This window comes from Cyprinodon variegatus, unplaced genomic scaffold (assembly GCF_000732505.1).
Source record: "Cyprinodon variegatus isolate N-32 unplaced genomic scaffold, C_variegatus-1.0 Scaffold31, whole genome shotgun sequence".
Lineage (NCBI taxonomy): Eukaryota > Metazoa > Chordata > Actinopteri > Cyprinodontiformes > Cyprinodontidae > Cyprinodon > Cyprinodon variegatus.
The window spans coordinates 245,679-272,481 of NW_015150484.1; the positions used below are offsets into that span (position 1 = coordinate 245,679).

A 26,803-nucleotide genomic window follows, 5' to 3' on the forward strand; every position below is an offset into this window, starting at 1 on the left:
CACCTCAGCTGTAGATATTTTCAGTCTCTGTAGATATCAAATCCCTAATAATACTTAATATGAATGTCTAATAAAAAAAAAAATCCCCATATCCAGCACATAAGGCGCTCTTTTGACCCTCTGTGTCCTAATCAGAGGCAGCAGGGAACTTTAAAATAATTTCAGGCCCGTCATTTTTTTAAACCGTCTGGCCACCATAACTTACTCCTATTATGTAACTGAAATTAAAATAAAAAAATTAATCTATACTTGTACAGTGAATTGTAAATAGATCATTAAAAAAGTACAAATGGTTATAAAAGCATAGCCTGAAAACACTTCCTTCAGTTCAATATGTCACAAAAAGCTGGACTAGAACCCAGAATGTCTTCACCTGCATCTCCAAACGAAACCATATAATGTCTGTGCTTCTAAAATCATTGGCTTAATTACTGCATAACTTTAAAGCATCAATTATTATTTATGAGCCAAAACAACGAAAACAAAATATCACATCCTCTAAAGGGAGTAAACAGTGTGTTATAATTAATCTAAACGCCACTAGGAGTAAAGTGTAAAACCAGTTAAGTGTTGTTTAGTCCAGTGGCCACTTGCTGGACTGAAGGTTTTTGTGCAGCTTTTTCAAGCTGATATAATGGGCCTTTCAGAGTAATAAAAACAGCTGCTTAATGAATTCCCTGGGATTCCTACTACCGGGGTAAAGCAAGTCCTAGGTCTTTAACCCTATAATGCCAAATGTATCGTATTTGATACATACGTTTTCTGAAATGTTTTGCATCTGACACCTTTTGCATAATTTAATGGTAAAAACTTAGCTAAAAATCCGATAGTACACAATCAGATATACCTGATAACAGCCCGTAGAAGACTAAACAAAAAATAATCTTGACTTATCACATAGTAAAAAATTATTAACATCAAAAATGTATTTCTGTTTTTTCTTTTTACATATTTTGTTAAAAGGCCAAATAAGGAATTCAAACCAAAAAAAAAGTAATTTTCTGTTTTGTTTTGTTCTTGGATCGGGCTTTAAAGGGTTAAATAAATAAAAAAATACCTCATTAATTGTGTATCTATATACCGATGAGACTGCAACTTTTTAGGCATGATGGATTGTTATATATCTATATTTTAGTTGGGTAGATAGGTTAATTGAAAGGCAAATTTGACTTCAGGAGGTGTTTTTAAACAGGCATAGCTCTGAATTCATAATATAAACTCCAAAGAAAGTCAAACCCTCCCAACTCTATCATCACTGCTGTATGCTTGTAAATTTGCAGGAATTTTTGGTGGATTAATTGTGAAATATTTAAACCTGGTGCAAAGGAAAAAACATATAGCTCGTATGCTCTCACTCAAGACTCTGTCACAAGTCCGGACATTGTACCTAGAGGAAGTGAAAAGTGTGAAAAGTGTTGGGTTTTTTACAATTTCACTTATTTTATATCAGTTGGAAAACAATGCCCATTTTAACAGATGGAAAAACAACATGAACCGGCTCATCTGACTGCTTCTTCACTGTCTGTTAGAAGTGATAAAACAGAAACACTGTGTGAACACAGGAAAAAGCTAGATAATATGCTGATGTTTCTAAACAGATTTTGCTCATGATGTCACTTGACAGACTGTGAAACCTCTTACAGCATACGGTGTGCTTGGCAGAAGCTTAATGTGGGTTTGTCAGTCTAAACCTGTGTGAAACATATCTGTTAAAAATTATGGTGTGCATGAAAGTGAAATTTTTACTAACAGATCACCTTACAAATATAGTATAGAGTCTATGGCAGTTGAGTGGGTGGGTAACGGTGGGCTAATGTGGAACATTAAGCATGTGGCAACATGGTAAGCTAGAAACAAGGAAACCGCAGAAGTAGAGGTGCTGGTCTTACAACTAGAATATCAAGAAAAAGTTTATGTATGTTAGTATTTATTTCTATTCAAAAAGTTAAACTTGTATATAACATTAACTCATTACACACAAACGGATGTATTTCAGGTGTTTATTTCAATGTTGATGATCATAACTGATAAATAATTCAATTCAATTTCAATTCAGTTTATTTATATAGCGCCAATTCACAACACATGTCATCTCAAGGCACTTTACAGTTTACCTGATCATTCAGACCAATTGATTCAAAGTTTTCTATCTAAGGAAAACCAATTGATTGTATTGACTCAGTGACTCGAATGCAATCCCTCAAACTAAGCATGCTTGTAGTGAGGGTGGAGAGGAAAAACTCCCTTAACAGGAAGAAATCTCCAGCAGAACCAGGCTCGGTGTGAGCGGCCATCTGCCATCAACTAATAAAAACTCTTTATTTATTATCTCAGAAAATTAGATTAATTAAGACCAACACAAAATTGTCCAAAATTTCCATCCTTCTCATGGGGGACTTCAACACCCATGTGAGAAACACCACTGACACCTTTTAGGGGAGTGATCAGGAAAAAATTTCAGTTGTCCAGAACATACTTGTGAGTATGAAGGTGTGAAGCTTTGCAGGAAACATGAATGTATTCTAGTAATCCTCTTTCTGTGTAAAGGAAGTACGTATGCGCTGCTGCATTGCTGTGTTGGTTGCACACGCAACACGTAAGATTATAAAACAATGATATTTTTAAACATGGAGGGTTTAAGGGGATTTTTTTGTGATGTCTTGAATATCAGTCGATCACTGGATCCCAGCCCAAACTCTCAGTTTTAGGTACGAACTGAATTACGTTTCAAAGGCATCAAAACTTCAAGTTGGAATTAAATCAAATAACAACTATAGATAAAACAGATATGTGTTTGGTTTATAAGAATAAATTGGATGAAAAGGCACAGAAGATGCAGGAAGCTTTTCACCCATGTTGTGGTAGCTGTGAGCCACAGTTTAGAGCCACACCAAGGAACATTTCTGTATATATTAAGTGAAACTTGTCTTTTGGCCGTTTGAACTTCTGCTTTTAGATACAGTAACTCTTAGAAGCAAATCTAAGTGCATTATTCAGGGCCTGATTTTTAAAGATTATAACTAAGGGGTACTGCATGTGAAATTTCAACAAGTGGCCTTGTTGCGTGTGATCTACAAAGATTGTTGTGCAAATGTTTAATATGTGCAAATCAGTTCTGTTCTGCCCCAATAAAATGAGTGGACTTTATATTCTACAGGCAGTTTGAGTGTGGCCATAAAATATGAGATGAGGTTCTAAGTCACGAATTTAAAGGTATTACTAAAATGAATTATTTAGATAATAATGATAATACTGAAAACTATTTTTAGTGCACTTCACCTAGGTAAATTACCTCAAAGTTTCAGTTGCCTTTGAAAAAGATAAAAAAATAAATAAAATAAAACATGAGAAAGCTGTCTCTTAGTAGGTTCCTCCCTCCATTTCCACCAGTTTACGACAGAGAATTAACCATAGCAAGTTTAACAGTAGAATATGTTATTTCATCCAGCTCCTCTCAACAGCAGCTGGGTCAGATACAATGAAAAACATGGTAGGCTCAGAATATATTAATAAAACTGAATAAATACTTCATATAGAAACCCTTAGATAACACTGACGGAGAAAAATACCCTTTTAAAGAAAGGGACACATTTATACTTTCAGGGAGCATTAGTTTTTTTTGTTAGGTTTTCTTATTAACAGGTCACAATATTTAAGACCAGTCATTTGTTTTCTTTATCTTTAATTGTATCATGATTGACTGCCATCCTACTGCGTTAATTGTGCTGACCTACCTACCTGACATTTTTCTTTAATAATACAAATAAATGGTACTATTGCTATTTATAATTGCCAAAATGTATTTACATATTCACAGAATCTTTCTAAACCATCTATCTTTGAACCAATTCTCCTTTTTTGGCAACACAAGGTGCTTTTCCATTAAATATCGAAATTGTGGAAATTTTAATTAGGAAAATTAATTAGCTAAAGGGAAAAACTGTAATAAAAAATAAAAATATTTGATGAACAGGTTTTATGCTTCCATTAGGTTGTTTTCTAGATGTATCAAAATCTTTATATTTCGCAAAACTTCAAAGGAAACAATTTTTTTCACAACACACGAGTCACAGCATAAACAACTGGATTTTACTGCCTTATAAAAAGACAACAAAGTGGAAAAGAAGTAGTTGGAGCATGATGGCGCCCACTAGGGTCGTGGATGAAATATGGATAAATCTGCTGTATTCACATCCACTGCTGCCATGTTGTTTATAGAGTTATCGTTTAAGCAAGCATATTCACATGCAATTTTAATTGTAATTCTAATTAAATGGACATATAGAAAATGCGAAACTTTACATTTTCAAATTTAGCAGAATATCAACATAATTTTTGCGCACAGTGGTAATCGAAACGCAGCAAGTGACTGCAGAAATCCTTGTGCGTGTGAGTTTGCACCTGACTTTCAGAACTGCAACAAAAGACACAAAAACTGCAGCCACGGGTGAATTTCAGCTTTAGAATAACACATTGGCCTTTCCTGCACCCATTAGTTTGTATGGTTTGGTCATTAGAATATGATATATATCATAAGAATTGACAAAAATAGAAAATAATATCTTATATAACCGTATTAAGAAGATTTTTATGTAATTCCACTATTTTTTTCATGAGTTGATATCTGACACTCCTTTATGCCTTTTCTAGCCTCTGTCTTATTGGATATCTGTTTTCACATACACTTAAAGATAATTCCTTCATATACACATATACACACATGTTTAACCTTTAAAACATAGGTATCCAGAGTGCGGCTTAGGGGCCATTTGTCTCACTTGAAAGCATTTTGTGTGGCTCTTCCTGCAGTTTAATAATGGTGCACTTTGTTTAGCAAACGAAGCCATTACAGATGAAAATTTTTCTGATTTCACCAAACTAAAATCTTGAACTTGTGTGTTTGTGCTTCGGTCACATTAAATTGAGATTGAGCTTAAAGAAACAAAAAAATATCCAGCCTGGTCTAGTTTGAAACAAAAGAGGAATATGCAGTAAAGTATTAAGCATGGTTGAGGATGAGTATGATGCTATTGGCCTCTTTCTTTTCCAGCCTTGAGAACATTAATAGATAATATGTCCAAATCAAAACAGACTTGGACATAAAATTAATATTCTAATGGTATATCAACTAGTGTTGCGGCGATGCCATTTTTTGGCCCCGATACCGATACCCGATACCTGGCTGTGCAGTATTGGCCGATACCGATACCATAATAATGTAAAATAATTGCCATCATGACTTTGTCAAGCTGCTGCCTACCTTTGCGAAGCAGGAAAAAATCTAATAAAAAGTGAATCCAGTAGAACTTTTTATTGCCTACCTGGAGTGGGTGACAATAGTTGAATAAACTTATGGCTCTCAAAATGGTATCGGTGCCCTATTTGTTGGTACTCGCCGATACCGATAACACCATTTTAGGGCAGTATCGGGGCCCCGTCCGATACTGGTATCAGTATCGGTGCAACACTAATATCAACCCTCAGTGTTAAAATATGTAGGAAACCTGTGAAATGAGCTGAAGGGAAGAAATCATGAGAGACAAAGGAGACTATTTGGAGAGATTGAGCAAAAAGGAAATGTTAGTTTAGTTCCCTCTCTATGCAGGCTCCCACTTTATGAAATGTCAGTGGAAAAGAATAAGTGTTGTCCTATTAGAAGAGAATTGTAATAAGTATTTTCATTAGAGACACCACAATTGATTTTGATTATAAAAATGTTATTAAATATATATATGCATTTTTCATTTTTTTTAGATTATTTAGTGTTTGTATAACATGCCTACATGTAGAGGTATAACATGACTTTCCGTTTTTCCGTTTAGTTCCACAGCAAATATTCAATTTCTGTTTCATTATGTCCTTTTTCCCCAAAAGTCATCTTTGGCAAAAAATGAGAAGTGTAAGTAAATTAGACAGCTTGCACAAAGTCTGTAGACAGAGAAACACTTCCGACGTATTTTTTTCCTCTCAAATTATTCCTACACGAGGTTGTCTTATGGTGAAGCAACAAAACATAATAAAAAAAACACGCACGTGGTGGGCAATCCCCGGTACGTCCACCTCAACCCAAATGCTTCTTGTGACCAAAATGGGCGAAGATAGAAAACGGAAGTCTAGAGTAACGTTTTGGGCCATATCGCTCTGATCGGAATGGAAAATTTATAATCTTTTGACTCACATCTGGATTTTCAATAAGTGGTGGTCTAATAATCATGTTTTATTCAAGATGAAATATGAAAGTTTCCAATCTGCTCTCAGATATGAAACTTGGAGTGGCGGCAGAAGCTACAATGTAAAGATAAAAATTACCATAACTTTATTCTAAAGTCATCAAGAGGAAGTCATGAAGTTTCTCTGTTAGGACGCGTTCTTTTTCTAACTGACTGGTTTCAGATCACACTTTCTTGCCACATCATCACAGTTGTAGAGAGTGCGATCCATGCTGCAATACACAAAAGTCCCTTTAAGTTCTGCTAAATGTCAGACAGGTCACATTTGCCTAAATTGGAACATCCAATAGACAAAACAATAGATTTTTCATATTTTAAATTACTTTTAGAATCTATAACCCTCTAAAGTTAAAGAAAAACACATTTCTGATAATTTAATTTAATAATTTAATTATTTTTTCTTTACATGAACAGAAGAATTAATTTTTAAAGATTGATTTCCAAAAAAACTGTTTTGATCCTTTTTAAATGACATTTCAAGTAACATTTAATGCATTTTCAACCTATTCAAACAGGAAACCTGTGGTTATGTAGGTGGTTTAGATCTCACTCAGTCAGGTTTTTTGTTATTTAATGGCTCAAAATTTGAGAAGAACAATAAAAGTCTGGAAAACAAAGGTCAAAATACCAAGCTGCTTTGAGAAGGTATAAATAAGTAAAACGAGTCAATCTCTGCATGAATGTAGTGGGTGACATGACTCAAAAGGAGAAGTCAGACAAGCTGAAAAACATTATGAAACAGCCAGATGGTGCGTTATAACACTGGAGGTGTTGCAGAGATTCCCTGTTATAAATGTTGATGGAAGCATCATGCTGTGGGTTGATTTTATTAGCATGGACAGTGTAGTTAGTCTGAGTTGAAAGGAAGAAGTACAGAGTTATATTCACCACAAGGCAGGAAGGAAACCTTTGAGAGGCTGCAAAAGACTGAAGATGGCAAAGGGTCGCCTTGTAGCAGGAAATTGATTCTTAACAGACCTCTATGTGCATGGTTTCAGCTTAAAGGATAAAGATGTTAAAATAGCCCAGTTGGAATCAAAAGCTGCAATCCAATTAAAATCAGTGGTATGATAAGAGAATTAACGTTTCCAAAATCTGTCATTCAAACTAATAAGCCTTAGTTTTTTTTTTTTTTTTTATAATGATAGAGAAAAAGGAAGCTGCATATAAATATGTACCACACATTTTATTTGATTTTCTATTGTACAAATCCTGAAGGTCGTGGTTAGTTTCTATTCAGATTCACATTTTGGTGCCATTTGCTTGGTCTGTCACATTAATCAAATCCAATTAATTTTGTTACTGTAATGTGACAACTAGGGAAAAGTTCAAAGCCAGAATGTTAAATTTTAAAAGTTGAATGAACCAACTTCATTGAACAACAATAAGAGACTTTTATCGAAATGAGAAACATAGCCTTCGATGCTCAGGCCCCAGTGGAAGACGTAAGTCTGGAGATTCCTGATGTCATGATTGAGATGATGAATGACGATAAGTTATTCACAATAATGCATTTTGCAACATTTTATTATTTTAAACACTGTGTTCAATAGATTTTAAACAGCAGACTGCAAATGAACAGGAAATATCTGGTTTCTGGGGTCAGCCAGGGCAGTGATTCCCGAAGTCGGTCTGACTGTAATTTTTGTTCTGTATTTTGTTCCCAATTCATCAAGTTCAAATGTGACTATAAGTGAGATGCTAAGAGGAACTCCAGTTTTATAAATACTGGTTCATAATATGATTTTATTTTGCATTTATTTTGATTCCTTACTAACTTCCAGGCAACATATTTAGTTTATTTTTTTATTTGAGATGGAAAATATAAATTGCCTAAGAATTAAATGATAAAATTAAAAGATTAGGTAAAATTGTTTTTATTTCATAATCAGTTGTTGTATGTTCCACTTTTGGACAATAATTATTAATTATGACTAAGAAGGATAATCATGGTATGGGGAAAAAAATGACCAAAGGGGTACAAGAGTCAAAAAAGGTTGGGAACCAATGTTCTAAGAAACAATGGCGCTCTTCTTCAGAGCAGATAGCAGCCAGAAACTAAACTTTAATCACCCAAATATGCTTTTATTTATACCACCCTAAGAACAATCTGTCATCATGGTAAATATAATTTAATTTAACAAAAAAATTAAATATCTACTGTAGCCTCAGATTTAGGTTCTGATGACCAAGGCATTATGTGACCAGTTTTTTTTTGTTTGTTTTTTGTTTTTTTTTTGTGAATATATATATTATTTTTTTTTTTTAAACTCATTCTCATAAAGCATTTACTTACTTTTTTTTTTTTTTTTTTTTACAAATGAGGCTGACCACATGGATTCCTGTGCCTCATGTGATGCAATTAGCCAAAATACCTCAAAACAAATAAAAAAAAAATTTTTTTTTCAACACCACAAAATGTATATGTGAGATCCGGCCGAGAAACTCAGTCAATATCCAGTTGGGTTTCAGTTGTGGTGTAAATTTCTTAGTGAAAATGCACAAATCATAAATGGATGGTGGTCAAACATGGAGGCCCGACATTGTTATAAGCATCTTAATGTTGGCTTTCTCACCATGCATAACCATCTTTTTGTAAACTCAGTGGAGTTAAAGGAGTCCCATTTATAAACAATCTGGCCTTTTGATTTTGTTTCATTGTCCTACTTTTAAGTTAATTTTTAAGAAATAGGCATATTTAAGAAAAAAGGAAAAGCTTTTCTGTTAAACTGAAACTCTGTGGTTAGAAAAGCCACCGGTAGATTAAAATAGAGTAGGAAACAGAAGCTGGGATCACATTTGACTTTTGTGACTCTTAAAAGTGAAAGAGGACCCAAAACTGAAACATGAATTTCAAGCCTTTTTCTTTCCTCAAATTAAAGAAAATCTCTCACCAAACCCATGTGTAATAAGATAAGATCAGGTGCGTATCTGATAAGGACCATATCAAACAACTGTAAAGGAAATCGAAACAATCGTCCATCAGATTACAGACCAGAGTATTCTCACAAATTAAATAAATGTGAAGCTAAATGCCATGCTTTGCAGTGGAAACAAATAAAAACCTGGCTTGGATTTTTCTTTTTAACTTTTCCGTGTGCTTAGACATCTGAATGAGCACTGCAAATGCTAAAGGTGTTAACCACTGCTGCTTGCTAAAACACGAAAAAAAGACGTGTTGCAAACATCACAGCCCACACTTCAGCATGACAAACGAGTCTGTCCACACATTTCACAAGTAAAAAAATGTTGTACATATATGTATATGTGTATATGTATATATAAAAAGTAATTTGACATTTTCTTTCATTGTTGAATTTGCAGGAAATCTAAAGACCTGGAATAATGTTTAGTTTTAATTATAATTTTTTTTAGTTAGATTGTTATTTCTACAATAGGCTACAGTAAATAAACCTCAACAACAAGAGACAAATTTCCCTTTTCTTACTGTATTCTTACTGTATAAGCCTTTCTATCTTGAATTTTGTTTTAAGAATATTAAAATGATTTTTCAGCAGATATGAATTGAAGTCTCGACGAATATACATTCTCTAAAACATTCAGGTTAGTTTTTATATTAAGGTTTTACCGATTTTGTTTTTTAAGAGTTATTTCAATTATGCTTTTTATACATTTTTATTTGCCAAATACTGTCCAATTTCAAACAAAAAAAAGAAATAAAAAAGAGAACTATGGGGGTAGTGGGATCAGTGGAAGTTTCTTCTTTTCCTGTGGGTTTTAGGGTTTCACTTTCCAGTCTTAAAAATTTCCCTTTTGTCACAGGAAAGATGAGGTAAGCAGCTCAAGAGAGTATTAAAGAGGACCCCTCAGCCTCTAAACCCTCACAGCTCCTCCACCACCAAGCCTGCAGCTTTATCATCTTGACTAACCTGTCAGCTTTATCTTGACCAAAGACCAAACCAAAGATGTCCAGCATCATCAAGTTGTTTCTGTTCCTGGCCGTCGCAGTCTGCATCTCTGCAGCTCAGCGTAAGTGTCTAATCTTATTTATTATAATTAAAACTGAAAGGTGCCTCTTACTAGGATCTAGTATTTGTAAATTCAGATCAATAACTTGTATTTGTCTCTGTTTTCAGTGAATGAGCCTGGACAGAGCTGTCTTTGTCAGCGTGTCAGAAATGGCATTTCTTCGAAGTCTGACATCAAGGACATCCAGATTTACCCTGCAACCATCTTCTGTAACAAAGTAGAGATTGTGTAAGTTGTGCCTTTTAATTTCTAACAGCAGATTTCTCTGTTAGAAATTCATACAATTAATCCATTGTATTGCCAATGTAACCTAACATTAATTAGATTAAACCTTTATCACTAAAAACTATTCTTAAAGATTTTTTAATCCTTGATTATTGATTCACACAATTTATCAATGCACATTCCTTAATTAGGTGCATTCTTCATTTGTTTTATGGTAATCTCCATGCTCCCACAGTGTGACGAGTGGAAAAGGGTACCGCTACTGTCTGAACCCTGAGCTGAAGGCTGTGAAAAGGATGCTTACCAAAGTCATGTGAGTATAACTTAAATCTCTGTGTCTTTTTCAGTCCATACACCACACAGTTCCTTAGGTCTATGTATGAATTACACCCTGATTTAACTTAAACCTGTTGCTCTGTTGATATCTGTAGGAATTCAAAGGTCACCACCCCTTCCAACCCCACCACTATCAGCAGCAGCGCAAGCAGCAGCTCCACCGCTTAGATCCGATTTTTCAAGCTGAACCAGAACCTCACCTCACCTCCAACTGCAAAGTCACCTTCAATGTGGACTGCAGATTCCTAACGTCGATAAACTATATTAATGTGTTTTATTTATGCAAATGTGTACATGCAACACTTCTTTGCTGAATGTATTTTGGATTTTTTTTTTTTCAGAAAGGATAATAATTATTTTTGTGCTTGTATGTTTATTTTTCTAATAAAAAAGAAATCAAAGAAGTTATTGGGTCTTGAGTTATGTTTGATCCTTAAACTAGATCATTTTCTACAAAACAACGCCATCATGTGGAGCAAATAAAAGATCTCTGCAGTGTGTTACGTCACGTCTCATGCATGCTGAGAGCTTCTTTCACTAAATAGGAGCTGCTATCCAGGGTGCCCTTTATGAACGGCTGACAGCAGAGTTGTGTGGGGTTATTCGGGGGGTCAATGCCCAACCAATGAAAAACATGTTCCTGCTCAGCTCTCAAAGAGGAGTGTCAATGCTTCACTCGCTCCTATTGGCCGTTGTCCTTCACACCCTCAACAAACATTATTTCTCTCAACGTGAGCATCAAGATTAAATAACCAACCTTACATTTTTAACTAACTGCAGCATTGAACTCACTGCTGCTTTGCTCTGGAGCTAAGTCTTAACCTTCAAATGTAATTCGAATGTTCCAAATAAACCAACCCAATGATATTTTGATGTTAAATCAATATTGCTGCATTTCAACAGCTTTTAGATTAATTTATTTAAAACCTTTCAAAGAAATTAAAAGATTTTTTTCTGTGAGTTTAACATGGACAACAACAATGTCCACGATCTCTTCTTTAACTTTACATGTGAAAACCAGCTACTAAATATAGCAGCTTAATAAATTGGTTCTACAGTCAAGTCACAATGAGGAAAGCAATAACATGTTTAAATAGAAAAGCGTTTCACTAGATGCAACCATTTAAATCAACTGGAATAAATATATATCTATATATATCTCTTAAAAAAAGCATATAAAGTACTTGTATAAAAAAAAAACAATAAATTGTAAATGAATTGATTATGTTTAGCCATAAGAATCCTTTAAACTGTAAACTATGAGTGCACCATACTTACTTTTTAATACATAATACTTTGAAATCTATGACTTTTGTGAAGACAGAGCAACAACAACAGATCTTTTTAGTACATCTACCTGATTTAGGGAGAGAATTTTTCACTCATTCTTCAATGAAATTGCTTTGATTTGGTCAGATTGGATGAACAGCCTCTGTGAGCATCAACAGATTCTCAGACAAATGTAAATCTGAACTTTCACTCTGCTATTTGAAGAAAATAATCTCCTTTTTGGTCTAAATCAACCCATCTTATGCCCGGTCTCTATGTTAAGATTGCTGCTTCCACTAGTATATGAAACTTTATTCAGATTTGATGTATTTTAGCGCCTCTAACAGGTTTGATTCCTGTATTGCTCTATCCACCCTTCCATCAGTTCTCACCTGCTTCTCTTTTTCCAAATTAAGAAAAGCTTCATTAATAGATAGATTGATAGATTCTGAATTTCCTGTTGGAATTTCAATTTTTGCTGTATTTTTGGCTGGTAACTCAGAAAATCCAATTTATGAGTGCATATAGTTCACCAAAAAACCCTTTCTTTGCCCAGAACTTTTGTTTCTGTGTCTATTATACTAAGGTTTTAATAGTGTAAAAGTGGCTTCTGATCTATAGCAAAGGTGATTTTTTTTTTAGGAGTTACTGATGAAAATTGACCACACTCACTCCAAAGTTTTCAGGGGTTTTTTATCCCACCAAAATGATGAAAACCATGCCATTTTGTTTTCCATTCAACATCCTAATTATTGTTAAATTATAAACATTATGACAAGTAAAATGTTAGGAGTAAGAAAACATTTGGAAGTGGAATATTAAAACTTCCTCTGCTCCCTGCTTATTCCTGTTAGCTAAACTCTGAAAGGAAGTTGACCTAGTTATTTATCTCATGGTTAATGATACTTGTTCTCCTGGCACCGTTACAGACCACATAAAATAATAAGAACTGCAAACTAAAGCTGTGTTGCATGCTCTCCTGGCCCTCATCCTGCATGCCCACCCCTCCCTCTGCAGAGCTTCAAGTTTCAGACGAAATCCTGAGAGGGGGAGAGATAGAGGCAGGCTCAGTCGTTGCTGTTGTGTTTCGTCTCTGTTTGCTGTTTGATCAAAAGTCATGGACCAGCTAACCGGTGAACAAACATGCTGTGTCTATTCCTTCCATCTGTCGCTTGATCCTCGCTACATCTGATTGTTATTTACTGTTTTTACGGCCTGACAGGAGAGGTGAGTGTTATAACCTGCATTGTACACTTTTGTGTCATGTATACCTTAATACAAGTACTAGATCTGTTTCCCATTTAGGAATTTGTTACATGTAGAGATAAAAAATGGTGCACTGTAATTAAACACAACCTAACCTTCTTTTACAGTGGCCTGTATGTTTTTATTTTTTTTTGCAAGTCACTGCAAGTGGATTCCTTCTGTTGTGATGGGAATAAAGCAGCTGTCTGAGCAGCAGCAGAATAATAAAAAAGCAGCCTCTGATAACAAAGCAGAATCACCTTAAAGAAGTCTGTAGATTAAAGTATATTTTTGCCATATGTAGGCAAGAATACATGTTAGACAAATAGCTCCTTCATAGCCCATGTCATGATATTTTTTTAATTGTGACTCAGCCCCTCCTCTGCACATGAATCAAAGACTGGAATAAGGTATTTATTATTAATTACAGATTTAAATATTTACTCTTCTGACTTGAGTTGAACTATGAGCCAAAACTAACCTATATGGTTACATTTTTCAATTTTACAAGATGAGGTTGTGTTTGCCTGTACTAAATAGATAATAATAAAATATCTGTATTGAAACTTGTCTTCTTTTGCTCTGCAGAAGGCTGAGGGGAAGCTGAGAGAAGAGACTCCCTCTGACTGAAACTCATATTGATGACACTCCTGTACAGTAACCAGATTCTGCAGTTCTATTTAAAGCAGCTCAGACAAGAGAAACTTTCCTCTGATTTCATTCAAGTAAGGCTTGATAATTCCTTATCTTCACTATCATCAATGATGTGTCTTTATTCCAACTTTCTGCTTATGTTTGCATTGAAAAGACAAATGTGTTTCTGTCAGTGAAGGTGCATGCATGAAACCTTTCCTAAGCACTCTTTTCATTTCCCACCTTATTATAGTGTTAATAGATCAACAACCAACATGCAAATATGTGTTAGTGACATCTTAGAGAATGGGCTATGGCATTACCTGCAAGACAAGCTTTTAAAATAACTAATTAAATCATGAAAACATTATAAACATAATGTCTCTGTCACATAGTTTGAACAATGGGATGTCCTGTTCTCTTTAAAGTTTTAAGACTCTTTGGTTAAAGATGAATGGGTTGGATGTTCTTGCGCTTATTGTTGTCGACAATTGTTCTTTGTTTGAGAATTATTAATGATCAGCCTTTTCTGACATCCAACACAAAGGATGCAAAGTCTGTATCATTTCAGGAATGAAAAAGTTGTATCCCTGGTTAAAAAACAAAACAAAAAAAACAAAAAAAGTGATTTTACTGAAATAAACCAAAGAACTTGCTCCTTTTAACAAAGGGGCTTAATTTCTCCATAAACAAAGATTTATATTATAAAATCTAAGTGGTAATTTTTATTTTTTGAGGTCCAGATATTATGGCTGTATATGTTTTTAGAAAGAGAGTCATTCCAACCCCCACAAATGACCTGAAATAAATTAATAAATGCAAAAATAAAAGATGATCTTGTAACACTTATGTTACTACCTGAGATTATTTTTATATATACCACACCACAGTCATAGTGAAACCACCAGTGGTTGCTTCCAAACTGTTTAAATCAATGGCTCCCAAAGTGGGATGCAATCCACCTAGGGGAGGCTCAATGTAATCACAGTGGCGCCTGGTAAAATATTAAATAATTAAGTGACCCATTTTCAGAGGTATTTTGACAAAACAAAACAAAAATGATGGCAATGTTGAATTCTGTTACACATTAAAATAAAATGTAGGAATTAAATTATACTTTAAAAGTGGTAGTTTTTTGATTTATAAGTAACTTGTTTTATTACAACAAGTAATTTACTGGCTTTTCTCTGCTAAAACTGCCTTTGGAATCAAAGGGGAGACAGCAAGAACAGTTAAGAAACCATTGCTTTAAGTAAACAGATCTTTATGACAGATCCATGACCTTTCAACAATGTTTGACGTTGTGTGATGCAGGTTTGTCACGCTGGGCATAGAGTCCACTGTCTTTCTTTTGTGGTGAAACCCCTTGTTCTGGTGAAAAAATGGCCTCTGGGCAAGGAGACATTCCAGGTATTTAGAAGCAACATTAGTTCTTATATAGACTGGAACCTGTTTCTATTGATGCTGCTACTTTTCTTGTTTTCCTAGCACTTGAGTTCGGCATGTCTGGCCTCTGCACAGCTTTATCATCTCCCACTGGTATAGCTCGCCACAACATTTGCTACGATGAGCACATGGATACCCCCATGAACCACCCACCTGCAGACATGACAGTCAACATCTTCTGGAAAGATCCTCTCATCCCTCAGCACAGGTTCCGGAACATAGTTGAGGTGCTCTTTGTTTGTTTACACTTTCTAAACCCTCATAGTTTTTAGTTGCTTATAAAATGTCCTTTGGGCTTAAAGTATGTCAACCTGGCTGAGTGTCCTTGAGCACCCTTGCTTGCTTTGGTTTCTGAAATGGAAAAAGTTGCACATTTTTTCCTTAAACTTCAAACCTGTGTTACCAGGTAAGCGAGAATGGCAGTAAATTACCTCCACGTGAAGCATCAGTACCACCCAGGTCCCCAGGACCTGTTGTGAAAGCCAAAGCCACCACACTGATGAGCTCTCTTATGGCAAGTGAGTCAAATCTGTGATCGCAGTGTTTGAGAACTCTCTTGTATATGTTGGGTTTTAAAGAAAATTGCATATTTTACATTGATAATTCCTGAGAAAACTTGTGAGTATCTGTGATGTAACAGCAGCGTAAATCTAATTGTCTGGTCTTTCTCTGTATTTCCGTTGAAACTCAGGGCAGTCCCAGGAAAACTTGCAGAAGTTTGAGAGCCAGGCAGGACTGACTGAGGCTGTTTATTCCCCCCACAAGGGCCTCACTGCTGAGGAGACCCATTTTCACCGAAAAGCTGATGGAAAAGTGCCAGTAAGTTTGAACAAAGCTGAGATAGTAGCATTTCTCCCAAAGCAGCATGATCTGAAAAAGCAGGAATAATTAGACAATGGTTTTAAGCTTGGCTGAATGTTGGCACTGTCCAAAATAAGCCTTAACATTTCTCACTTTACTACAAGTTTGGGCCTAAAACAAGAATTGCGCTGATGTAGACATAACTCTTGATTTTGTGCCAATTCATTTATGTTACTACCAGAATTTTTTATGTATATATGAATCACCAACATGGGGACCCAAGTCCAACCCTTGAGAGCTACTATCCTGCAACTTTCTGATGCATTCTGATTGCATGACAGTAGCTCTTGAGGGCTGGACTTGGGCAACTGAAAAAGGTGGCTGGTTTACACCATCCACCACCTCCTCATGATAAAACATAGCAATGGTAACATTGTGCTTTGGGAAAGCATCTCTTCAGCACAGACACCAAAGCTGGCCATAGTTGATAGAAAGATCAGAAATTCTGGCAGAAAAACCTGTTGAAGACAGGAATTGATGGGTAGGAGGTTCACCTTTCCCTTTCATTTAACAATAAGGTTCCATTGTGTGTCGCTCTTTAATCTTGAATACCAATTAAACCTTCAGTGTATAATTTTCAACGACACCTAATGGTCAGACTGCAAACTGCAGCAACATTAAAAGGCCCCCACTGCTTCTCCACCTCCAACAATACAGAGGCTGTCATGGTACAAAATGTGGTTAGGGCATAGACAATGGCGTAACGACACAACAATTAAGCAACATTATCTGGGTGGGTTCCATACGAAGTACAACACCACCTTGAGTTTCACAGATCTTCTCTTCATCCTTGCTCTCTCCATTCATCTCCTGGTCACAATCTTCACTCACTGTTGCAGCAACGTCTACCTCTCCCTCTTCGGTTCTTTGAAAGAATGTGTTTATTTGGGGAATTTTTTTCTGTTATCCCAGTAGCTCTTCCTTGCTTTTTCTTTTCTGGAATCCGCTTAAGTACCTCTTTTTGGTATCCATCATCGCTAACACATTATACGTAATGGTTATGGTTTTTATCTATGCTCAGGATTACCCATAATTCCAAGTCGTATTGTATAAAATAAAATACTCAAATACATCTTTCTTTTAAGATCTTTATTGTGGTTTGAAACATATTATATGAGTGTATTTTTTACCAACCGTCTAATGAACTATACACAGTTATTAACATAGTAATAGACACATTTTTCGCACCAGTACATCTGCAAAGAGACGTCCTAGTCCACAATTGCGTAGGGGGCCAACCAGGTGTCAGTGACAGGGCCCCTAAGAGGTCGGGGGCCCCTAAGCAACTGCATACTCTGCATACCTATAGTTACGCCATTGGGCATAGAGCTTGGAATCCTGAGGATCTGAGTTTGAGCCCCACTCCCACAGACTGCCACTCCACGTTCCTGAGCAAGACCCTTAACCCCTGATTGCTCCCTGGGCGCCCCACAATGGCAGCCCACTGCTCCCCAAGGAGATGGGTTAATTGTGGCTTCACCAAATCCATTTTAGTGGCCCTATACTCTAGTTAACGATTAATAAATTACTGAATTAGTTGACAATTATTTAAATAATCGATTAATATGATTAATTGTTTCACCCCTAGATAAAATACATGAAATGGCCTACACAGAGTAATTACAGCCCATATGTACAACTTGTATAGTGAAGTTAATATTGTGCACATGTAAATACATGTATTTGCCATCCCTTGAATGTATTATTTTGCTTGATACAGAGATAGCATATTAGATAAAAAATAAGAGTGGGGTTTACCTCTGTTTACCTCTGCACAATTTTATATCTTCAAAAGAAAACACAGGATAAATCCACATATAACACACATATTTAGACTATATCTGGTTAAATAGGGACGTAATTACCTACTGTCTTAGTCGCTGGTTAGTTTAAATGGAAACCTTTTCATTCCACATTCGTCAGAGTGATGCTTTAAACATTGATAAACAGCATCTAGTGTGTATACTGCTTATAAGATTTGTATTAATGTAGCAAGAAATTCTGCTGTTCTCTTTAAACAAAATGTGCCCTGATGCTCACATTTAGCATAAAAAAAACATACATATTTTTGCATAGGACCAATGACATCAGTACAATGAAACTGAAGACCAATAGTGTCCCTACAAAAGTTGAAATCAAACCTACGCCCTTGCTTCTATGTAATAATAAATAGCAATTTCTAAGACAACACAAACATTAAGTTTGAGATTTTCAGTTCATGGATGATAATTAACATACTTATGTATAATATATTTCATGTCTTTCAGTAAATCCCTGAAATCATTACACACTGTAGCTTTAAATACATTTAATTTTTGTTTTTAATTAGAAAAATAAACATTTAAAAAGGTTAATAGGCTATGAAACCTTTCGCTCACTCCTGTGCATAGTGAGGCATGGTTAGTATAAACTGAACTTGTAAGCTTATATAAGAGATTAAATATAGAGATGCTTTTAATCAGTATATAACACAAGAAAGTGATGAAAACTCAGCTTTTGGCTTCGAAAATGTGAAATCAAACTTTCATAAATTTTATCAAGCTTCAAACTTTAATTTTGGGATAATTAGGACATCTTTAAATATTGTAGATATCCCAATTAACATTATTAGAGCACCCTAGGGAAATTCTGTAATTTATTTAATACACAGAATTGTTCTGTTTACAGGCTAATTTAAACTACTCTATGCTTCCCTCTAACCAGCTGTCAAAAGGCCTGTTCCAGATCCACGTGGTTTCTTTATGTAATCGCTAAACACAAAAACAAAATCTGTCTGTTCTTCTTCAGCAGTGATGCTCAACCTTTTCAGATATAATTTTGTTATTTTAAAAAATATATACATAGAATAATAAAAAATAGTATTTTCATGCAGTAAAAGTGAGCAAAACAGTCTAAACTACTTGATAAACACATTACGCAACGGGTTTTGTGCTTTATCAGTGGGGTTGCTTGGCAACACCCTTCATATGAGGCGAGGACCAATCAGAGCGTCCCTTAAATAACAAGGCCGACTTCGGTGAATAACAGACAGCGTCGCGTCTTTAACAAATAATCCTCTAACGAAACAAGAAATTATGGAGAAAATGAAGAGAGCCGTCCGGCTGAGGCGTCAAAGAAAACTTATCATAAAAAGGTCGGTCGTGTTTTTGTTTTTGGTTATTTCTAGAATTCTACATCGTTACACAAGGAAGGCCGTTAGCATAGCAAACTGGTGAGCTACGTTGCAATGCTAATGCAACAGGATCTGACAGACTCTCGTTTTCTCATTAAGCCGTTTTCTGATTAAATATGTTAACACCCACTTAAGGAAACGAGATTTTTTTATTTAAGGTAAATGTTTATTTCTACGTTTAGTAACCATCATTTTTCAAACAAGGGCTACTCGTTTATTGCTCATGTGATCGCATAGCACTTATAGTACAGGCCAAATGTGGGCCTACAGAAGGATTTTTAATCAGAATAACATTCTTTTAAACAAACTTCAAACCAGCTCTAACTGTTTGCTTACTGAGAATGTCAAAAATAAAGTTATTTTGTCTCAGAATAGGATGATTTGAACATTTACCCTTCGAATAAAGTTCTCTGGCGTTATTGAGGCTCCATTGTGTTGGAACCAAATGTTGTCCATAAAAAACGTAATGTATTTGTGATATAGGAATAGAATCTAAAATATGTTATCTTAAGGTCAAGTTGATTTTATTCTACTTGGTTACATAAAGGGGATTTAAGTGTCTCTATATTTTTTTATTTATTCAACCTTTATTTGTCCAAATGAGATTAAAATCTTATTCATGAGAAAAAAAGAAAACAAAAATGCTAAGGTATGTAGCATGTAACTACAACTATACTTGACATATTTTGTGAATAAACTTTCAAACCATTAGCAGTGATTGAATCCACATCTTATATTTGTTCTCCTTCTTTTTTAACCTTTTCCTACCACAAAATAAATCCTTACCTATATACCTAACCTTTGTAAATCAGTTCATGTCTCTAGATAGTTTAGTGTTATCAGGACAAATGGGCATAATTATGCCAAAAAATATATGTAAAAGATAAAAATTTAATGGTAACAGGACCAGAACCCAGTTAAACGTAAATTACTGCCAATAGCTTTTCCATTTTTTATTTATTTATTTTATTTTGTTGTAAAATAGTCTTTACAGCTTGGGGCTTATAAAACAGCAATGGTTGCTAAATTTTAGTGGGTCCATTATTTACATTTTTACTGACATCCTGATTTTTGAGGTAAGTGCCTAGTAGCAGGATCATGTTGATGGATAATATTTAAACGTTGGAGTAGGCTGATATCAGAATATTTTCTTTGCACATCTGTCCCACGAGTATAATTGGGTTGATGGAGACAAATTATATGCTTCAGTTCTGTATGTGTGTCTGAAGGACTGACCATGTAGCATTTGTTTGGGCATGTGACAGTGACAAAGTGCAGGATTGCATGATGTTTAAGCAAAGAAGGTGAGCAATGAGGGTCATTGCTGTTTTTTGCACAAGTTGTCGAAAGCATAGGGAAATAGGATATTGTAAAAATTAGTTATTGTCCATATCAAAAATAATATTAATGGTAATAGCCTGAATTTTATATTTGTGCATCCTTAGGACAAATAATCTTTTACTATGGGGAAAAAAAACCTTTAATTGAGCTCACGGTAGCCCTTATCCATAGAATAAAACTAGACATTCTTCTTGCATATGAATTTTGGAAAAGTTTGAGATTGACACATTTTTCCCTTGATCTTTGTTTATTTGGTCATCAGCAGGTGAAATACTGGAAAAATATAGCAGTTTTTATTCATTTAAAACATCAAAAATCATTATTTGTCCCTTTTTTATGAATAAAAAGGGATTTTTTTTCACCCTCGTTTTCCAACATTGAGAATTCAAAAAACTGTCTGGATAAATTATAGCTAGAAATGTTTTTTTTCTCCTGAAATCTTACAGTTTGCAAAAGTGGAAATTGGATGCTCTGAGTTTTTGGAAATCTGCAAATGGTTATCAGCCAGATAGAAATCTCAACCTTCAGCATTAAAACATACCAACAGAAATACATCAGTTGTTATGACAGGACACTGAAAAAGTAGGATTAAGACTTATTTTTGTTATTTATTAATATTTGCCAAGCTTGAATGAACTCAATCTATGTATTCTGGAATATTCCAAGTGGCCAATTGTTTTTCCTCTATATTCGTCATTTGTTTTGTTTTTTTCACCCTCACACATGACGCCAGAACGGTTGATCTGACGCACATAATTATTAGTTTTGATATGAGTTGCTAGTTAAACACCAACACCCGCTTGCATTGTGTACCCACTGATGTTTGCTTTTTAAATAGGTTCAGTTCTGTAGCTCCATCTCCCTTGTTGACAGGCTTGCACCACACCTGTTAAACATTTATAACTTTCACATTTGCAGGCTGATATGAAGAGCAGCGGATGGTTTTATTTATTTTTATCATATAATTTTTTTATTTCTCCCATTAGAAGCTGAGAATGACAAGTGGGGACTACAAAGAGGACAGGCTTTCAACATCTACACAAGCGACCCCAAGTGGCACCCCTTCTGTCACCCCCTCTGTTACCCCGTCTGTTACCCCCAGTGTTACTCCCGTCTCTTCTCCAGCTGTTAATCGCAGGTGAGAGATTTCTCTGAAACCTTGAGCTTTTTTAAACTTGTACATGAAATATTTATTCTAAAAGCTAAATAGATATTCATTTTATTGAATGTAGAGTTTTGTTGTTGGATCACATCTCACTTTTCTTTTTCTTTCTTTTTTCTGGGATATTCAGGAACTGGTTCCAGCTAAGTTCGGCCCCTTATCTTGCTGCTCCAGAGCTCAGACCCGACCCCAATACAGACATGGGAGGAAATGAGGGAGGAGGAGGAGGGTTAGATAAGTGGAACTTCTTTGGAACCCGGTCTGTGGTACACAAGTCCCCCACGGATCCAGGCTCTGAAACCAGCACAGGTCTGAGATTTAAATATACTGTCCTACATTGTAATAGAGGAGGGGAGCAAGCAATATCCATCATAGCACATTTTATATCAAGGGTAACAAATAAAAAAATCAGCGTGGTCCGAATAAAGAAAATCAGCAACTAGTAAAGGTTCAAAGACATTTTTAATCATAATCCGTTACTTTAAATAGAATTTAACACTGAAATAAAATAAGGTTTTTATTTATCCATATTATACATTGACTTTTTAAATAAAAAAAGAAATAAAATAATAGAACATTTTTCCATTTTAAAATCGAAAGTGTTTTTTGAAGTAGAGAACAACACTCATTCAGTTTGGTATATAGACAATTTTCTGATTTCACATATTTTATAAAACACCTGAACTGACCGTTAGTTTGTTTTTTCTTTTTTTTGGCTTGGTTTTTTCTTTTTATGGCTTAATAAGACAAGTGGGCTTTAGGCTGACCTGCAAGGTTTTAAACCTGGGTTTAATGGCGACAAATCATTTTAAGTCTGGATCGATATTTATTTTTTAGTATGTTCATGGTGCAGAATCCTGCTTCACAGCAGAGGTTGAGCCAAACATACTCAAAGTGTGCAGGGTCATTTCTGAGCATGCCATTGCACCTTTTTGTCACCAGTTCATTTGTAGATCCAGACCACGGTCCGCTAATCCGTGACCTCTGGTTTAGATGATCTAAGTTGACAAACTGTGGCGCCAGCGCTTGAATAGTGTCTAAACATGGTTGGCTGTTATGACATAACTAGAGGAAGGCCGTAACCTGAACATTCTCTGTCTCATGTAACCCTCTTAAGACTTATTTTGACTACAAATACAGTCTTTTATAGTGATGGTAAACAAGCACTCAGGCTCTGGGGTAGGGTGCGGTATATACGTTAGCTAAACTTTCAAACTTAACTTCAGTTTAACCAGCTATGGGAACATTTTCATTCCCACCTCGACAACCAGTTATATAATTATTGACTTATGATCTACTGCATTAAAATGTTTCTTTCTGTGTTAAAACGGTTTTAGATTTACAAAATAGAAATAAGAAGAGCCAAAATGATAAAAGCAGATCGATATTTATGACATTTAAATATTGTAAAAAGGAAAAAGCATCTGTAAATTGTTTCCAGCAAAAACAAATAAATTAAAAACTACTCTTAAGGTGCATTCAAACCGAATGCGCCGTTCGTGGGGATTTCCACCAGCAATGCGGGGAGTTCACCGATCCGCATGCCAGCGTTTATTCCTTGGACAGCAGCATCAAATTGGTTGAGCTTCATTTGCATTAAGCCAACACTTCATGTAAAAAAAACTCAGCAAATAGAATGAATGGTTAGAGCTTTATTAGTGCAGGTTTGTCCAGTTAAAACAGTCATTTGTAAAAATTAAATGAAAAAAGATCATGTGTGCTACTGTTGTTTCTGAGATATTAAAATATCTAGTGATCAACTATCCCCCAATTAAGCTCAGAGTTTTATAAATGTGTTCTCTGTAAACAATTTTTGAATCGCTTTGGGGATTGCACTGGAAAAAAAAGAATCCACTTTGATTCATCCAGAGCTGCGTCTGGATGACCGTCAGATTCGGCGGTACATCCTTATTAGTTCTCCCATGTAGAGACTACCGATGCTGGGAAGAGGCAGCAACAGACCGGGGTCTGTGCTGGAGGCAACGGGGGACAAGGTGCATTCCTCCTGGGGCTGAAATGTCATTTTTTAAATCCACCTATATACCTCTCAAAAGCATTCCTTATTTCTACCATGGTTAAATTTCTTTCTCTTTTTTTACATTTTAACTGATAGAAGCTTCTCCTAAAATGTTGCCACTTCGTGATTTTATAGATCGTAGTTCAGATCGTTTTAACTTCAGTGATCACTACACTGCTCGCTCCATGTGGTGCTGCTGTTTGACAACAATTTAGCTCTATCTAGTAGCATTAGGTGAGAGCGGAGCATCAAGAACTCCACGCTCTCACTGCATGCAATCCACTGCTGGTCACTTCCCCACACTTTCCATGGGGATACTAAGTTAATCCACCGCCCAGCCGCGGACACCGTGCTCAGTCTGAACGCACCTTAAGTCTTTTCCTTGTAAACAGAAAGATTGTTTATTAATGACGATCTAAAACAATTTTTCAGGTTTCTTGCAGTCCTACTTCGGGCTGCAGAAGTCCTCTACAATGGATGGCACCAGCACGCAGATCAACCTAAAAGTGGAGGACCCTGCCAACTTCATGCCCCCTAAGATTGAAATCTCAGAGACTGAGGCTAAGCGGATTTCTCCGCGGCCGCACAAACTCAAACCTCGGGACATGAATGTTTTAACACCATCGGGTTTCTGAAGCCAGACCAGACGTCTACTCCCCATTTCCCTCTCACCCATGGTTGCACCATTTACTTTCCCTTCTTCTGCCTCCTCTGCTTCCCTGCAAATTCCCTGAGGCTGAGAGGATGGAGGACCACCGTACAGTATTGGCATATCAGCTCAGGAGACACTACTGCAATGTTACATCTCCTAGTAGACTTCTTCATCTGTTTCATCTGAATTAGTCTTCCCCCTGAAACTACCAACTCATTGGTCCATTTAGATATATATAAGATGAACTGAATAAGAAATTTGAGACCTTTAAGTTGTTTTTATTGATGTGATACTTAGTGGGTGGATTGGAATGAACTGACCGGGTCAAATTATTTGCAATTGAGATTGGAAGTTGTGTATCTTTTCTGATCTTTGCAAAGAGTCACTTTACCGTAGCCTCTGATACTAAGCTGAACTCCAATTTCAGTTGAAAATACAGGGATGCCTGCATTGTAATTTTTAGGGTTTTTTTGTCGTAATTTTAAATAAGCTCATAGGTTTACTGTTATTGTGCTTCTCTGTGTCAGCATGCAGAGTACAGCCTAGTGTGTGACTGATAACAATGTGCCTAAACTTGCAGCATGCTAGCTTTTGGCGTAAGAGTGGGCCCTTTTTTTTATCATGTTAAAGAGTGTTATTTCACTCTCAAATGTAATGTTGTGAATTGATTGTTTTTATATTTTAATTTCCATATTACTTTATGTTCTTTCTTTACATCAAGCTTAATTTAAGTTAGTTGATATTTTGAATTTATGGCACAAACTACTGCAATGCTAAAAAAAAACAAGCTAAAAAGACTTTAGCATTGAAGTGGTACCTTTCCGTTTCTATTTTCATTTTGTTTTGTGTGTTCAAGAACTTGGCAAGTTGGAAAACAAGTTGAATTGTGCCAGATTGAACAGGGAGGCGCAGCTTCTGGAGTCTACAATAAATCATTCATAACAAAGAGTTGAAGCTTGTTCTTTCACACATTCACAGACCAAGAACAGTGTTTATAAGAGTGAATGTTACATCTATAATGATTCCCAGTAAATTTAAAATTTTAAAAGCTAATTTAAGTCTGTAACTCATAAAAAGGTTTATTACACTTATGTTTAATATTCCTTGAAATTTGAGTATTACCAAATCCTGATTTAACAAAACCTTTAATATGCAAGATGTAGCCTTTATTTCTTCTTTTCTCCTAAATGCTTTCTTTGACAGGTTCGAGGCTTATTCTGTGTGCATCATTGCAATGTGGGGTGGAGGCAGTCAGCCTGTCGTTCAGCTGACGTGTCGCTTTGCACAGGTTCTGCTTTGGTTAAGTCCATTCAGCCTGTTTTTATGTTTTTTTATTTAAGTAACCTTTATCACAGTTGATCCTGTTGAGATTAAAAATCTGGCACTCAGGATTTTAGTTCCTCGTTTGTCCTAATCTAAGGGCCTCTTATGTAAACCATGCCCATGCAATAAACACTTTATATCACAACTCAGGCTTTTACTTGTAAAAAGAAATGTTGGAAAATGTGTAACAGTCATTAAAACTAAGTTAAGTTTTATGCCATAAGCCTGAACTATAAACATCTTGTTAAAAACTGATTGGAACTACCTCAATGAGAGGTAAACTAAAATGTTCTAGTATTTTCTGGTGTAGAATCAAATTTTATCCTTCCACCATGTCTGCAGTTCAGCGGGCGTGGCAGACGGCATAGAAGGTTTTTTTGTATTTTGTTTATTTTTTTATTTAACATTAAAATTCTCTATTTTGTGTTGAGTTCATGATTAATAAATTCTACTGTCAAACCCCTCCTTTAAAGACTAATAAAAAGAAAGGAAGAGGAAACCTGACTTTCTTTCACTTCAATATTACTGAAACATAAAAAGCCTTAAAAAATGTAAAATGTTTTCTTAGTTTCTCACTTTTGCCATATAATTGCATTCAGTTTAAATAACTTATTTGATAATCTGAGTTGTAAGGAAGCCTACTGTAGTAACAAACTTCAGTCTGTCCTGCATAGTTGCCTCTAATGTTTTCCCATCTTCCTTCTGATTGTACTGCTTAGGTCCTTTCTTGGTTCAGGTCTTTTTAATAGCTAATGAAGCACAGTGATACTATCATCATTAAAGCAGGCATTGGTCCTTTTCACATTGTGCACAGATACTCACTGCTAGAAAGGGAATTCCTTTTCCTAAAGCTTTGCACACGATGGCCTCTCAAATCCCTGTTTGACAGCTTTACTTAGAC

The 26,803-nt window shown here is 35.6% G+C and overlaps 2 protein-coding genes across 2 annotated transcripts; both read left to right on the top strand.

The window, feature by feature from the left end:
- Nucleotides 1-10,078: 10,078 nt before the first annotated feature.
- LOC107101673 (C-X-C motif chemokine 10-like) lies at nucleotides 10,079-11,147 on the top strand. Its single transcript, XM_015400675.1, has 4 exons — nucleotides 10,079-10,220; nucleotides 10,328-10,448; nucleotides 10,681-10,758; nucleotides 10,877-11,147. The coding sequence occupies exons 1-4, from the start codon at nucleotides 10,157-10,159 to the stop codon at nucleotides 10,947-10,949; spliced, it is 336 nt and encodes a 111-aa protein (XP_015256161.1). The 5' UTR covers nucleotides 10,079-10,156; the 3' UTR covers nucleotides 10,950-11,147.
- Nucleotides 11,148-13,110: 1,963 nt separating this feature from the next.
- LOC107102090 (putative monooxygenase p33MONOX) lies at nucleotides 13,111-26,065 on the top strand. Its single transcript, XM_015401262.1, has 9 exons — nucleotides 13,111-13,277; nucleotides 13,884-14,020; nucleotides 15,243-15,338; nucleotides 15,417-15,601; nucleotides 15,781-15,892; nucleotides 16,066-16,193; nucleotides 21,735-21,886; nucleotides 22,041-22,219; nucleotides 24,360-26,065. The coding sequence occupies exons 3-9, from the start codon at nucleotides 15,311-15,313 to the stop codon at nucleotides 24,560-24,562; spliced, it is 987 nt and encodes a 328-aa protein (XP_015256748.1). The 5' UTR covers nucleotides 13,111-13,277; nucleotides 13,884-14,020; nucleotides 15,243-15,310; the 3' UTR covers nucleotides 24,563-26,065.
- Nucleotides 26,066-26,803: the final 738 nt, after the last annotated feature.